Source organism: Anomalospiza imberbis, chromosome 1 (assembly GCF_031753505.1).
Source record: "Anomalospiza imberbis isolate Cuckoo-Finch-1a 21T00152 chromosome 1, ASM3175350v1, whole genome shotgun sequence".
In the NCBI taxonomy this organism is placed as follows: domain Eukaryota; kingdom Metazoa; phylum Chordata; class Aves; order Passeriformes; family Viduidae; genus Anomalospiza; species Anomalospiza imberbis.
This window is the reverse complement of record NC_089681.1, coordinates 117,943,747-117,960,049: the sequence shown is the minus strand read 5'-3', so window position 1 is coordinate 117,960,049 and position 16,303 is coordinate 117,943,747. Positions and strand designations below refer to the sequence as shown.

The 16,303-nt window shown below is 39.1% G+C and overlaps 1 protein-coding gene across 6 annotated transcripts in view; it reads left to right on the top strand.

The window, feature by feature from the left end:
* Nucleotides 1-16,303, top strand: part of CREB5 (cAMP responsive element binding protein 5) — a 258,154-nt gene that overhangs the window by 73,744 nt on the left and 168,107 nt on the right. For 5 of the 6 annotated variants that reach the window (XR_011004819.1, XM_068208031.1, XM_068208039.1 and 2 more), the window contains one exon: nucleotides 12,160-12,332. Coding sequence is in view for 5 of the 6 variants with exons in the window: in XM_068208031.1 (XP_068064132.1) it covers nucleotides 12,160-12,332 (173 nt within the window). In the remaining variant the exon portion in view is untranslated. The remainder of the gene's footprint in view (nucleotides 1-12,159; nucleotides 12,333-16,303) is intronic. The other variant, XM_068208065.1, reaches the window with a different exon arrangement.

Genomic DNA, 16,303 nt, shown 5'->3' with positions numbered 1-16,303 from the left:
GCTATTCTCTTCTCGTCACTTCTGAGCACTGTGTAGATGTTGAAGGTCTTTGTCCTGTTTTACATGTAAGGCGAAAGAATGTGAAGTAATTTGATCAAAGTCATGCAGTAAATCTGTACCAGGGTGAGGAAAAGGATGTCTGTGCAGTTCCCAGTCTACTTGACCTGCAGAACACATTTGTTCTGTCCAAGGAGTTATATTTTTGATCTTTTCTGCTGTCCCTGGGAAGTTATATGTCCAAGTTCCATATTAGCTTGCTCACTTGTTCTTTTTCCCATTAACAATAGCTCTTCCAGAGATCTCCATCTGTGTTTAAGACCAAGTCACATGCCTTCATCGGTGGATGGTCAACTCTGTTTCCTGCAGAAGAACCACTATTGGTTTATATTTCTTCCAAGCATATTTATTCTCCTAGTCTTATTTTTTTTTTTTCCTCTTGCCTGTCTGTCACTTGCTGAAACTAAGGCAGAGGTGGAGGAGGGCTGCTTCTCCTTAACCAGACTGCTTACCAGCTTTGAGGATTCAGGGGGCACTTTCTTGTAATCTTTCTTTGTCAGTAGTCCTTGCTGTACTCAGAAGTGAACTTCCTTCAACTAGAATTGTATCTAACATTTTTGACTTGGGTGTAGACATTCTGTTTGCCTTTCTAAACCTTACCTTTTTTAACTCTTATGGCTACAAAGATTATTAATTTTTCTCTGAATGCTTCCAAATGATGTACTTAACTATATTTAAGTTCTTTCAGTTCAAGATCTAAACTAAACTAGCTCTCCTCTCCCAAAGCATCAACCTAAATAAAGTTGAAGCGATTATGGATCCTGCAAAACTGTATGATTGCCTTTGTGATTGCTTCCAAGGAGACCTGGTGGATGAACTTGATCCTGACTTGACTAACTGATTTGACTTGACTGGATCCGGACTTGATTAACTTGATCTCCGTATTCATTTATGATTTTCACCAATCAAGATGATTTTCCTACCAGCTCACTTGAAAACCCGCTTCACTGGTTAAACCTATGATCTCTTGTTATTTTGCAAATGGTTTGTCTGGTTCTTTTTGAGACCACCATTAACCTTCACTCCTGGACTTTTCCCAGCCTTTTGTTTGAGTGCCCATGTAGTACTAGCCTGACTGGCCCAACACAGCTGGCACAGTGGGTTGGGAGTTACAGAATATTTAGGAGAAGCATTTTATTACCAGGGTAGCAGCATTTCCACTTGACTTCTTAGCAGAAAAGTTAAACCTGCTGGTTTTCTGCTTGAAACTGCCTGAATGGAAAATCACTGGCTGTTTTGTTGCTACCATCCTTGCTCTCTTCACCAACTGCTCTGTCTAAAAAATGTTCTGGTCATTGAGTGCAGTCAACAGCAAGGGCTGTAACTCATGCATGATGCCAATAACTTATGCCAGTGAAATCAGTGATGAGAATTTCAAAGAAGCCTTAAATAAAATACAACAAATTTAGATGCCAAAGTGCTGTCTCTGTGAATTTGCTATTAACAGATTATAAATGGTTTGCATAATGTTGAAAAGCCTAGTGCCTTCAGTTAGCAGTATCAAAGGCTTGTTTAAAGCAATTCCTGGAGGACTGCTGCCCTCCCCCTCCCTCCCAGCTTTCTGTTTCACAATGGATAAAAACAAAACTCCTTACAATAAAGAAAGGAAAGCCAGGTTTTCAACTACCCTCTGACTGGCCTCCAGATCTGGCAGCTGCTTTTGGATGTCGAATTGCTTGTCCTGCAAAAGTTGACATGCACCTACTTTGAGAAGGTTCTTTGAGTGCCCACTTAGTATGTGCACTTTGTGTTTTACAGATATGAAATGATAGTGCTGGAAAAAACTCAAGCAGAGCTTATCTGTTTATTTGATTTTTTATATATTTATTTAAACTTTTCTCATCTTCTCAATTCATAGATAAGTACTAGGTGCAAGGAGTGCAAAGTAAAGGACAAGGCACTGGACTGGGAGAAAAGAGGCTTTGCATTGAGTGCTGATATTTGGCTGAACAAATCACATTCTCTTTTTCTTCTTTCCTCTTTCCTGGTTTGTCTCTGGACTCTGAGGCTTGTGGGCAAGTGTTCTCCATTAATGTGTCTGTATAGGTTTTATCACAATAAGGCCTTGATTTCAACTAAGGCCTTTAGGAATTACACCTAGTAAGTATCCTGGCAAATTTATTTTCTTCTTTTTGTGTTTCTTAGCAGCACTTCTCCATTTGAAATGCATGGCAAGCTCCCTTGTTTACAGCAATCTAATGGGATTATAATTCTGTCCCCGAGATAACATTACAGTTATAAGCCAGTTTTGCCTTAGACAAAGTTCTATGTAGAATGTATTTTCTTTTAAACATGCTTTTTATAAGAGGGTTTGTTGTTTTGTGTTTATTAGTGTTCCATCTGCTCTAGAGAATACATTTGAGAAAAACTAGCTCCAGCATGGCATATAATGTTTCATTAGCAGGCATAACCTTGTTTATTTGCTTTTTTAAATTGTATTTAGAAAAGGAAATCAGTTTGCACCATTGACATGCTGCCAGGTTCCTGTTTATAAATGTCACAATAGGCAACTTAGAAGAAATGAAATAGTCAGTTTATGGCTTTTGCATAAAGAATGAGAGAACTGGTTAGAGCCAGGCAGCCATTTGTACTCCCCCTATTTTTTAGCCTCCCAATTAGCAGGAGTTAATGTGGTGTTAGCAGTGCAAAACACCCTGAGTGACCCAAACTGGACTTTGCACACTTAGTGTTACTGATCTTTGGTTGAACAGAAGAAGCTCTTTGTGCTATGTTGCTTTAGTGGCTATATTGGACAAGTAATTGTGCATGAAACAAGCAACCCTGAGGAAAAATGGGAAATATCTGTAGGAAACTTCAAGACATAAGCATGCAATCTGATGTCATCTTTTCCCATAGAGAAGCTATTTCCTTTCAAACTCTGGTGAGACCAATCTTCCAAAGTTTCCTTCTCCTTTAAAATATGTTCCATCACCTTTTTTCTTTTGCTCTAGTAAATGGTTTATCATGGGTACCTCTTGTATACACCATATTTTACTTACTGTGTATGTAAAGAAGGCTTCATGTGTTACAAGTGTAGTCTGGACAGACACTCTGTAAAGGGCATGAGAAGGGTAGTGGGGGAAGAGGGGAGGGAATTGTGGAAGACAAGGGTCATCTTTCAGTATTCATTTCTACTGATAATTAGAGGGCACCACTGAATGACTGTAATTAGATCATGTCAAAAAAATTAAGATAAAAGACCAAAAATTCCAAGTATCCTGCATTTTGTTCATAGTATCAGAGGAGTAAGAGCATTTGCTTAAACCAGTAGCCAAAGTGGAGGACAGGAAGGGAGGCTTCTCTTGCATGTGGAAGCAGTTCATGGGCATTTGCCTGAGAAGGTGCCAGGAAGGGACCGGAGGAGGTGACGGTGCTCGAGGTGCCCAAGGGGCAGAGGCACAGCAGGGGCAGCCAGAGGTTGGCCTGCAGCACCAGCAGCATTACAGAGATTTTGTGCAGGGCTGTCACTCTTCAGGCAGCGGCCTTAAGAGGATTAGTGGTGCTTAAATAGGCTCTTTGGACTTTGAGTTACAGTGGTGACTGCTAGAGCCTTGAGATGGCTTATACCTGGCTTAGCACTTCATATGTCTGTCCTGTGTCCTGTGCCATGCTGCTTAGCAGAGCCGTGTAGTTTGCTAGGGATTAGCAGATGAGGTTTGCATCACTCGGGGTATCCCAGAAAGCCTTTCTGATAACATATGAACAGATATTGAAAGAGAACAGGATAAAAAAGATTATTTATGATTTTCCTTTTTTTTTTTGTTTTGTTTTGTACCTCTTGAGGAGCAGCCAGCATGTCTATGTTTAAGAACAATCCATCCTAACTTAAAAAAACAAGGAAGTTTCCTTGCATGTTCCAACACAGATATTTAGGATAAAATTTTGCAAATCTCCTGCCAGCCCCAGTACACAAGTCTGATCTATTAATTAGCATTAATTGTCTAAGGCTCCAAAAACTGAAGACATTTTGAAAAAAGGACAAGGGTTAGTGAAGTTCATAGATACCTTTAGAAATGTTATCTTTTTTTGCCAATAAATTCTAGTCACGGTGCTCCAATGCTGTATTTGGGTGGCAGTTAACTCTGGTCTGTGAACTGCTGGTGGTCGCAAAACTGTGGTAAGTCATCTGCATCTGGTCTGTGGAACCATCTTGCCTTAATTACACAATTTATGATAAGAGCACAGAGTGCTCTGTGTGAAATTCAGAGGGTTGACAGAGGTCTGTGATCCAAAAAATTGGAAACCAGTGGCTGAGACTGATAAGTACAGATTCAAAGCTTTATGATTTCAGTGAGAGCAATGTTTCCCTTCTTTCCCCATCTGCCTATCATTACTTGTCATTCTTGAGTAGGGAGTTTAATTTTTCTTTGCATTTTTACCCCTTTGGAGATCAGGTTGATAACATTTGACTGAGCAGCCATGCCTGGGGTTCAAGAAGTCAGATATACCCATACTGCTCCCGGCCTTTCAGTCTCCAGTGGATAACTGGCTGGGTCCAGTTTAGGGGGAGACTCTGGATGGGGGCCTTGGGGGCAGGGAAGTGTCTTTCTCCATTCTGGGATATATCATGTCTGCTGTTTCTTGTAATGTGCCATTTTTATCAGGTAGCTGTTAAGTGAGCATTTGCCTTTCTTTGAAATGTTTTGAGGAATAGATCCTTTGGCATGAGTTCTGTATTTTTCTGTGTCAGCTTCACTCAGTGACTTCATACCTCTTGCTAAGTAGGGGAGTTAAATGGATTTTAGTGGTCTGCAATAAGATCTTCATAATGCTTTGTCTTTATGCTTAATGTTACTACACAGCATTTTCCAGCAGTTTCTTTCTGTGTCCTTTTTTTCTGGTTTAGTGCTTTTCCTCATTCAAAGCTATACAGATGTTTTTTAAAAAAAGAGAAAATGTATTGCATTTCAGTCTCCATCAAGTTTACACTCACCTATCTCTTGCATAATGGAACTTTTTCTTTTTTAAATCTTGATAGTAGACTTTCTTTTTCCTGTAAACTTTCAACTGCATTAGTAACATACTTCATTTTTTATCTCTGGTTTCTTCCCTAGTTCCTCACCTGTGTTTACTGGCCCTGAGTGGGGAGCAAGCTTAGTTCTGTGCTTATAGGAGTTTAGATGAAACAGTTGTGATGGGCTGGTCTGAGGGTGTTTTCCTTCCACTATGATGAGAAAATAAATTAATTGGTGCTGCTTCTGGGGAGACTTGCTAACTTTTGTTTTGAGATTATCTTTTTCTTCTGTCAGGAGAGAATTCATAGAGGCCCACTAATTTTGATGGAGATTGTATATGATTAAAATAATTTTGAAGCTTGCCTTTATTTACAACTTTTAATGTATCCTTTTCTTTACAACATCTTCCAAGTTTTTAAGCCAGCAGGTTCTTAGGTTGCGTAAGCAGTATGTGCAGTGAGTGAATGTATCATTGGAGGCTTCCACTCATGTGTCTTTTATATATTGTGAAGTTAGGATCTCAGTAAGCAGGCAAGATATGACTGTACACTTCTTAAAAATGCACATGAAGCTGCCATTTAAATATGTATTGTCTTAGAATATTTTTCCTTGTTAAAATCTATTCATTGAGAGGACAGGCTGTATAAATTCTGAAGTACTGTTGTATATTTGATTTCTCTCTATATTTTTTTTAAATTGATGCTTTTTTCTTGAACTACGTGAAAATATTTTAAGTAACAGTGCAGGAAAATATGGATACATGATATTTTGCATTAAAAATGTGCAAAAAGTAGTTTTGTTTGTGTTTAAATTAATTGCATTTTTTTCCATTTTTAATGGAAAATACCTTCTGACTTGAGAATTTATATAATAGTCTGCAAAATACCTTTATGTACAATTGGTTGTAGATTACACCTCTATTGATCTAAAAGCATACACAGAACAATCCTGAATAGTCTGCAGTTCATGTAAAACTGGTGTTTGCAATTCTTGGTAAGCCTCACAGTTAAAAAATAAGAGCAGGAAAATAAAAACAGACTTTGGTTCAGAAACTAGATCTTATCGTTTAAAGCCACAAACAAACTCTGAAACTCATAAAGTTACAGTAGATCGTGAAGGATGGATCAGTTGTCTTTATCCTTTGAGTTCAGTAGATGGTGGTTGACTTGAGGTGGAGCTGTGTGAAATGGATGAGTGTTTCTCTGGAAGAACCAGGGTTTAGAATTGGTGACTGTCTGGGTATATTTTGCCTGTGTTTGTGTAGCTGTCATTTTTCTGCTGTGCTTGCCAACAGGGTGTGTGTTCTTGTGAAGTGGTGTGTAATCCTCTCCACCAGAACATGGAAGCATGACTTCAAGAAGTTTTTAGCCTTTAGAAAAAAGAAGTGTGTTGTCTATCCAAACTTAAATGGTTGCACGTGGGAGAAAAATGCTCAAATGTTTTCTTCAAAGTCTGAAGCTGAAATGGGCCCTGAAGTGCAACTGGGGAGAAGTTAATATGATGATGAGCTGTATGCTTTCCTCTTGCATCTGGAAAGGTTGAGAATGAACACGTTGATTTAAAAGCGGTTTGTGGATATGGTTTGTTGCTTTTGGGTTTATTTGTTTGAATATTAAATACTGATGGAGAGTACTGCATGAACACATGGGTGAGGGGAGCATTTCTATAAAAGCTTTTCAGTGTTATAATCCTAGTTTCTGCTTCCTTGGCAGTGACTGGAAACTTCAGTGAGGATGAAACTTAGTCCTAAATGACATAAATTCCTCTTCATATATTGGATCTTAATTAAGATTCACAAAATTAATCTTAAGAGCATGTCTTTTGTGTCTCTGCTGCTCCTGACATATGGGTGGCCTGTTCCCTGTGTGAACACTTAGGTTCAGTTTAATAAAAGAGATAATAATGATAAGCTCATATGCCCTTTTCTAATGCTTAAGCACAGTAGAGAAGATACCTGAGAAAACTCCAAGTGTGTGTGTGGGCATCATACTCTCTCAGAGTATGAATAGGTCTTGGGAATGTTAAAAGCAGAGGAAGAGCTCAGTCTGTGTCATTGATCATGTAGACTTCTCTGAGCTGGAATACTGGGAGCTTCACACCTAGTATCAAGTAATCTTCACCATTGGCTTAAGAGCTGGAGGATAATGATAAGGGGAGTCAAAGGAGATGCTATTCATGGATGCCTGGTAGAAGAACATGAAGAACGCCTTAAAAGTAGAGCTGGAAGCAACTTAACCAAACAACAATTCAATATATGAAGTGGAGGTCTCAGTTTCAGTCAATGTTGCTGAATTTTTCCTCTTTCTATAAGGGCCCAAAGTTGAGTCTGCAAGGAGTTTGTTAATATCCCATCCAGATCCATTCAGAACCAGATGCAGAGCCAACACAGTGAAACCATTTTGGAAGTTCTGAAGACTGGCTGCATCACACGTGCAATGAGCCGAGACTTGCTGTGCTGGTGGTACAGAGTCATTCTGCATGTCATGATGCATACAGTGAGATCAGATAGGCTTGGTGTCAGATTTACCGTGCAGTACCTTCCTGCCGCCTTTCAGAGCATACTTATTGTCCTTAAAGTATGAACTTCCTTGAACTTCTCTGTAGATTCACAAGCATCTCACAGATGTAAATTATTCTGAGATTGCCAAATCCTTTTCTTATGAATGTTAGAGTCATGCTGAGTTTGGCATTTTGTTGGGAAACCTTAGGCTTTCACTTGGCAGCATTGGTATACACTTGCCCAACAGCAGTGCTTGCATTACTGAAAAGAATAGACATCTGAAAACATTGACAGGCTTTCACTCTGCTTTTATTTTCTGTACATCACATACTCAACCTACTTTTTGAAAAGATGTAGCTTACTAGAAATTGATAAAATTTTGAAACATTGTTGGAAGTTTATACATTTAAGATAACAACTACAATGTCTTATGGGCAAACAAAATTTTCCATATCCATCATAATTCATCTGTTTGTACCTTAGAGAGCTCTGTAATTATAGGAGAAAATTGAAAAAGAAGGAAAAGAGAGAGGAAATACCTAATTTTGGAGCATCTTGCTTCCTTCCTTGCTTCCTTGCATCCTTGCTTTCTTCCTTCCTTTCTTTCTTTCATGTCCTTTCCTTCCTCGATCCTTCCTTCCTTCCTTCCTTCCTTCCTTCCTTCCTTCCTTCCTTCCTTCCTTCCTTCCTTCCTTCCTTCCTTCCTTCCTTCCTTCCTTCCTTCCTTCCTTCCTTCCTTCCTTCCTTCCTTCCTTCCTTCCTTCCTTCCTTCCTTCCTTCCTTCCTTCCTTCCTTCCTTCCTTCCTTCCTTCCTTCCTTCCTTCCTTCCTTCCTTCCTTCCTTCCTTCCTTCTTCCTTCCTTCCTTCCTTCCTTCCTTCCTTCCTTCCTTCCTTCCTTCCTTCCTTCCTTCCTTCCTTCCTTCCTTCCTTCCTTCCTTCCTTCCTTCCTTCCTTCCTTCCTTCCTTCCTTCCTTCCTTCCTTCCTTCCTTCCTTCCTTCCTTCCTTCCTTCCTTCCTTCCTTCCTTCCTTCCTTCCTTCCTTCCTTCCTTCCTTCCTTCCTTCCTTCCTTCCTTCCTTCCTTCCTTCCTTCCTCCTCTCCTCCTCTCCTCCTCTCCTCCTCTCCTCCTCTCCTCCTCTCCTCCTTCTCTCCTTTCTTTTTCTTTCTCTCTTTCTCTCTTTCTTTCTTTCTTTCTTTCTTTCTTTCTTTCTTTCTTTCTTTCTTTTCTTTTCTTTTCTTTTCTTTTCTTTTCTTTTCTTTTCTTTTCTTTTCTTTTCTTTTCTTTTCTTTTCTTTTCTTTTCTTTTCTTTCTCTCTTTCTCTCTTTCTCTCTTTCTCTCTTTCTTTGTTAGCTGGCTTAAAACAAAACCTGAGAAATGGTAGCTGAATAACTACAAAACTGTTCTTAACTCTGTGTATTTATTTATGAGATTTTTTCAAATTGTGTTACCTTCATAGAACTTACTCTCTACCTTAATTTTGTACCAGATATTTGAAATGCAATGGTAAGAGAAGAAAGTTAAGCAGCACTTTCTAGTTAATCAAGAAGTGATTTCATGTAGCAATAAAGCTAATTTTATACAAACATATATAAATATAAATATAAATATTTTTCTGTTTAAAAGCGTAAGTTTTCTAAATTGCCACAGATTAAAACATTATCTTTTGGTATTTGCAAAAGATACTTCATATTCTGCTGTATTTTCAAACTGTGGCTGCAAAAGATCTTACTCTGAATTTTTGCTTCAATTATGAAGATGCGGTGGTCGTTAAAGAATATTAATTTAATATTAGATGGCATAACTTCATTCTTTTCAATGATCTATATTCATAGTGGTAAACTGAGCTCAGCCCTGTGACTTCAGTGAAACTATGCCAAATTGTACCCAGGCAGAATAAAGGATAACTGGTATTTTTATCTTGTGATTGGTTAGCAAAAATGTTTTGTTACATGTATTGTTTCCTTCATTTCTTTGGTGTAATACAGTACCTATATAACCTACACTCTAATTCTGCTGCGGGAGCACAAAACCTGGTGTCACATAGGTAATTCCTTGGGCATCTCTGTGTCAACTGTTGTCTCTGTTTATGCAGACACACTAGTGGAAGCAATGGAAGCATTTTTATCCCAGTATTCCACACGAACTAATAGTGCCATTTGACCTTGAGCAGCTGCATTTGTCCCATTTGCATGGCTTCATAAATTGCACAGCAGCCTGGGAAAACATTACTTGATTCCTGAAATATCTGCACTTCTGATCTGATAAATGCATGTGTGAGTATATTTTATTCCAGCTCTTTCAAATATACTAGTCAGAAGATTTGACATGGTGAAGGATTACTGTCACCATCATTTCTCTGAAAGTTGTCTTCACACTGAGAAAATCTGAAAAGACCATAAATGGAAGCATGAGAGAAGTTGGGGTTTTGGGGGGTTGGTACTTTGGGTTTTTTGTGGGGGCTGCTTTGACTTATTGGGTTTTTTATGGGTAAGGAAAGATCTGTCCATGTGACACAAGTCAAAGAGCTTATAATTTTTTTCCAAGGTTAAAAAGGATGGAACTAATAGACTGCCCCATATGCATGTAGTGTAATATAACTTGTCAAAGTACACAAAAGATTACTAAATCTTTAAGTTCTGCCCTGCCATGGAACAACAATCTGGGCAAGTGCCAGGGTGCCACTTGTCTAAGGCTTGTGATAGATTTCCATCCTGTCCATTCCCAGGCCTTGCAGACTCATGGCACCATACATGGTTCCTTTAGAGGTCACTTTAGGAAGTGATAGTGTTAACATATTGACTGTACATGGATAGATATTAGATCTGTTTTTGCAAGATCTGGCCATGATCAAAAAAACAGGTTTGAATCCTGAGCTAGATTTGGCTGTATATATATATTTTTTTTTTTTTTTTTATTGAACAGTCTTTTCATCAGAAACCAGTAATATGTTGAAGAAGTGACATTTTAATAGGAATGTGGTAGGTGAGGGAGAACTTCTTTTGGAGAAGTTTTTGTATGTCTAAGGTTATTGCCTGATGGTCATGACATTCTGTGCTATGATATATGACAGTTAATGTCCTTGGTCTGGCTTCCTCTTGCAATTCATGCTCCTTAAGTGAATACTTAAGTGAATAATGAGCTTCTAGACCCGATTCATAATGTGTAAATTATTTACTGTAAGAGGAACTCAAATCTGGGCCCTCCTCACTCCAGGTGAGGTGGTGTAACCATTCAACTGTAAGCAGCACTTCTGCCTCATTATGTGTTAATGAAGACTGGAACAACTCCTGTAAAAGAAATAGAGAACCTTGTGTCCACACTGTTCTGGGAAATCACATGAAATATATAAAATTGGGAGATAAGGGGATAACAGTTAATGACTTAAATTGGGGTCCTCTAATTATTTGCTCTCTTCTTCTGTGAGGGGTAGTTCTTTATTTGGCTAATAATACAATCTTTCTTTAGGTCTGTGATTCAACATGTTGTGTGCCTCTTCTGTTTTCCACATTTGATCAGAGCTCTGAGTTTCCTTTCCTACCAGTTTTATCTACCAATATTTTGCAGTGGTTGCATATGTTACCTAGATAAATTGACTCATAAATTGGAAATTTGAATGAAGTAGAACTTTGTTTTTTAATCCTGAGTATTGCAGTGGTTAGGAAGGTGCTTTGTGTGAGTCTTAGTGGCATTGTGTGTATAAGGGGTTTTTTGTCCCCGTTTTCCTCAGCCTAGCATGAGGTGACAATGGAAAGTTTCTTTTCCTCTTACTGCTAACAATTCACACGTTGATGCCTGATAGGAAAAAAAAATGCTCTCAAGGTTACCGTATTTTTCATATGTATACATTGTGGCTTATCTCTGGCTCGAGAGTTTTGTTTGTTTTTAAGTGCAGGCCAAGTCAAGCCCTGCGGTTTAGCAGCAGTGTGTGTTGTGTGTACAGGCATAACAGGAGAGAAGTCTTATTCCTTGGCTCCTTCCTTAGCAGTATCCTGGTCTCTCACTGGTTGTTTGCTCAGCGGATATGAGTTATCTGTGAAGTTCTGTTTTTTTGTTTTTAACAACTTTTTAAGAGCTCTGAGTTACCTGAAGCAAAGGTTATATGTGGTGAAATACAGTGTTGTTCTAAGCCTCTGGGATATTTTTGCCCTACAAAATCTATTGAGGCCAATAGAAATGGCTGTTTCATGATGTGCTGTATACTGTTTGTTAGTCTGGGGCTGTAAAACTTGATTTACTTGTCAGTCTGAGCAGAGGCAGTACACAGTAAACAGCCCATGCAGTAAATCAAGGTGTCATGTGCTCATATCATGTTCAGTTAGGAGAAATATGTGCTAAATATCCCCATTATATATCACAAGACAGAATCACAAAAGAGTGATTAGTCAGCCTGTGGGTATTTTTACTCAACCTGTGGGTATTTTTCCACCTGTGAAAGTAAATATTTATTTTTCATTTCTTTATTGTTGTTGGTTATAACAAGATCTATTGACTTGGGATTTGCCATGAGCCCGTAACTTTTCATGTTGTTGATACTTTCAGATTCCTAATAGAATTCCTGTAGAACAGAAAACCAAGATAAGACATTTATTTATTTATTTATTTATTTTCATTTTCTTCCACCATCTCCCATTTCCCTTCTTCTCACAGAATATCTCCATGCATAACACAGTCGGAGGAGCAATGGCAGGACCTGGATCCCACCAGCTGACAAACACAAGGATGCCAAACCATGACACCAGCGTTGTGATTCAACAAGCCATGCCATCTCCACAGTCCAGTTCTGTCATTACACAAGCACCTTCCACAAATCGGCAGATTGGGTGAGTCCATTTCCATTTTCTCATTTCTCTGGTTCTCTGGCTCCTGCCTGTAGGACCAGATGTTGTCCTCATGTCCTCATGCTTCCTAAAGTCCAGCTGCATGCAGGCCCAGACATTGTTCTAGAGGTTTTTGAGGTTACAGAGGTTGCACTTGACCCTGACAGGATGAGCAAGGACCCCTGCAGCACATGTTGCAGACTGTGGGGAATGGCCAGGTTACTCCAGATATGGCACGCTTGTTCAAGAAGGACAGAATGCTGTACTTACTGGAAAGTCCTGCTTTCTACATCCAGTTTTTTTTTTTTTTTTTTTAATCTTCTTATGATCATAGTGCATGTTTTTTCTATGATTGCTCTGGGAAGAAAGACAAAGTGTTTGTGAAGCCGATCCTTTAACTTCCTTCAATGGGAATTCTGGGTTTTCTATGGGATTGAGCTATTTCCTATGTCCTCTGTTTAAATGAGGAATGCTGGAAGACAAAAAGACCATCACAATAAATAGAGTTTGGCACAGTGTGAATAGCAGCTCCATTTGTGATGCCATTGGATCCGTATTTATTACCATAAATTGACAGCATGGATGCTTATTGTATTGGCTTGAATTCCAATTGACTGCTAATATCTGGAGAACTGTATGAACAAAACCACCAATGTTTAGTATGTGTTTACACCTGGTTACTTCCAGCAAGTATGAGATCCTCATAAGTCACAACAACTTGTTTTTAACTGTACAGAAACTGCCCTGATGGCTTGAGGGTACAGTTTTTCATCACACAGCTCTGAGAATTTTGGAGCAGGGTTATACATGAAAATGTATGGATAAAAAGATATCTTAGTGGACTAAGAAAGAAGCAGCAGTATAGATTCATTATCTGTAATTAGTAATTTGGTCACATCAATTAAGTGATATATGCAAAAGCAGTCGCTGTTCCCAGTCATTATCTAAATAACTGATGATCAACTTTCAGTCTTTTCAAAGTAAAACCATTAAGTGAAATCCTGGCATTGAAAATTGAAATTCCAGTTATTCTTGAGTTTTCTTTCAAGATTCTTGGTGTAGGCCACAGGCTCTGTATCTCCCATGGTAGCTGGGATGGCCCATGGCACTGAGCTCTGGGCTACCCAGCCAAGCACAGAACACAGATTCCATCTGCTGCCCTAGTTTTGTGCTCCTGGCCAAGCTCCTCTATTTTCCTTTTTACTACTATTTTAGGATTTGGTTCTTAATATATAAATCTGGTAGGATGGGTCACATAAAGCTATTTGATAGATATGCCCTTTGTATATACTGCATATGACAAAACACAGTGTTCACTGAGATTTCACATGCAATACCATTTGCCTGTGAATCCAGCAAAGTTATTGTCTTATATATGTCCCATTCTGTTCAACGAGAGGGGTGGCTGGGAGAGAGGGAGGGAGGAAGAAACAGCTTCTTTTTCAGTTTTAGAAAGAAAAACATTAACTAATGCCATTATTTGCGTTAAGGATGATTAAGCTCCTGTTCAAATTGTGACTTAATAGGTCTAGTGGTAATTATGATCCTAATTAAAAGCATAAAAAAACCTCAAATAACTTTTAATACTCAGTGGTGAGGTGTTTTATGTAAGACTGTACTTGGCTTCCAAACAATTGTTTCTATATAATGAGAAAAAATCTGCATGTGGTTTTGCAAGACCCTGTCAGTCAGGTTTTAGGTTTGTGTTGGTTCAGGGCCATGGTGATTAGAATCTCCAAAGTTGGTGGGGTTGAGGATAAAAAGGCCTTTTCCTAGTCAGTGGTGTGTCTCATTTGGGAAACTTTGTCATGACATATCTTAATTCTTCCCTGTGACTGAATCACACAAATGTTTCCTAAGTCTGAGTCTAAAACTGCTTTATTGGGAGGCAATTGTCAGCATTTTAGTCTCTGTGTGAGTTGGTGTGTGAATGAGACTTATGGTGTGACTTCCAGTGTATTCTGTTCCCCGTTCTTCCCTCTTCCTAGGAGGTTTTTTTTTTGTTCATGGTGTGTCCTAGGAGATAATTGCCGTATTTTCAACTTCCTCTACTTGCCAAAGTGTTGAGCATCCTTGTTTGCCTTATTTTCCTTCAGTCTTTTCCCTGTGGTGTCTGTGTTACTTATTCAGAGAACATATCTTGTCATTTCCATTTGTCTTCATCTTATCCTTCTAAATGTGCTAAGAATTATATCCACGACTCATTCAAGAGGAATACAAACTGGACAACGGTTCTGGTATGAAACAACCGAGAAAAAAAAATCCAGATGAATTCAGAAAATATTTGAGATCTTCAAAGTTTGGTTGCTTTGATTTAGCCTTGCAAAGCTGAGGTTGTTTAGCTATTTAACAAGCCCAAATTCTGAGGTCTTCAAATCAGTGGGTTTTGGTTGAGTTTCCCTTTTTTAGAAATCATCTGAATTTGCCCCAAAGGGTAGATGAGTCTTTACCATGAAGAATTGTGCCAGGGAAAATGCCTTTTAATGAGCAATAAAGCCAGCAGAAAGAAACTGGGTAAAACTCTCACTGAGTTCTGTAAGAGCAGGATCAAGCCCTGAAGGTTATATTGAACCATCTTGTAGCAATATTCTGATTTTTATCATAACCACAAATATTTTAGTGTCAGACTATGGCCAAGCCACCTGCAAATGTTTATGATGGCCTTGCTCCAATGAAAACAGGGAACAGCAATGAAAGTCTTCATTTAGCCCCTGTTTGTAGGCTGTGCTCTAGTAACAGGGAATGGGACCCACCTGTGCCCGCACACAGCTTGTTTCATGGTGAGGAGTGGGCAAGTTTGTAGCAGCTGATGTTCCCAAGGGATGTAATTTTTCCTTACTTTCATTTCTCCTTCTCTTTCTTCTCCCTCTCACCTTCTCTCTCCCTCCCTCTCTCCCTCCATGCCTCTTTTTTCCTATTCCCTGCTCTGGGGGCTTGCACATAAAATTAGATATTGACACAAGGCATGGGAAAACATGACAGAATGTGCATTGTTGGGCAAGCCTTACTGGCATGATGTATATCCACACATTGTTTCAGGTATTAAGCTTCAGCTACTACTGAACAGGCACCCAGCCAGGTTAATCAGATAAAAGGAAGAGCATGAAGGTTATTAACTTAAAAAATAAGACAGGGTGCAGCCCCACTTTCTTCCCACCATGTTCCTTTTGTTGAGAACAAACAGCAACATTAGCATTACGGCAAGCTGGCAGGCTGGTATAAAGGTCCCTGATAGTATTTGTGTGGTGAGGCAGTCTCTAACCTCCTTGCCATCCCTCCTTCCTCCCTGCCAAGCCTTCAACATGTGGGAGGAATGCTGGAACTAGTAACTACTTGTGCTGATGAAAAATCAGTTGAGGAACACTTAGCAGTGAAGGGTGTCTTTGGCTGATTAATAGCACTTCATTTCCAGATAAGATACATGGAGGAAAAGCAATATGGCATATGGAGGAAGGCAAGAAAAAATGATATAAGACATGCATTTGTCAAAGGTATAGAAAAGCAGATAAGCTGAATCAGCTCAAGATATGTGACTCTGAACTAGGCTGTACAATAGCAGTGCTTGTCTTCTTTTTAAAATAACTCAATTTTTTCTGTGACTGAATATACAGCAGTGTGTGAGACAGTTCTGGGCAGACAAATTGGTGACAGCACAGCATGGTGGCTGCTCTATCTGGACACGTCTTTTGCTAGGAAAGATGTGTTTTTTCAGGCTATCAATTAGTCTAGGTAGCTGCAACCTAACAGCATTCACAGAGAAGATAACTTGCTTTCAAGCTAGTTTTTCAAGCTAGTAGTGGATGTAACTAGTATATATTCCAGCTTGAAACTCACTGGTACAGCTCTGCAGCTGATAAAGAACATGGGAAGATGGAGGATTGTCACAGATGCAGCAAGTTGTTAACATTGTAGTAAATGGAGAGTTAGAGTGAGTCCAGTTTCAGTGAACTCAGGCTCCAAAGTGGACATAGAAC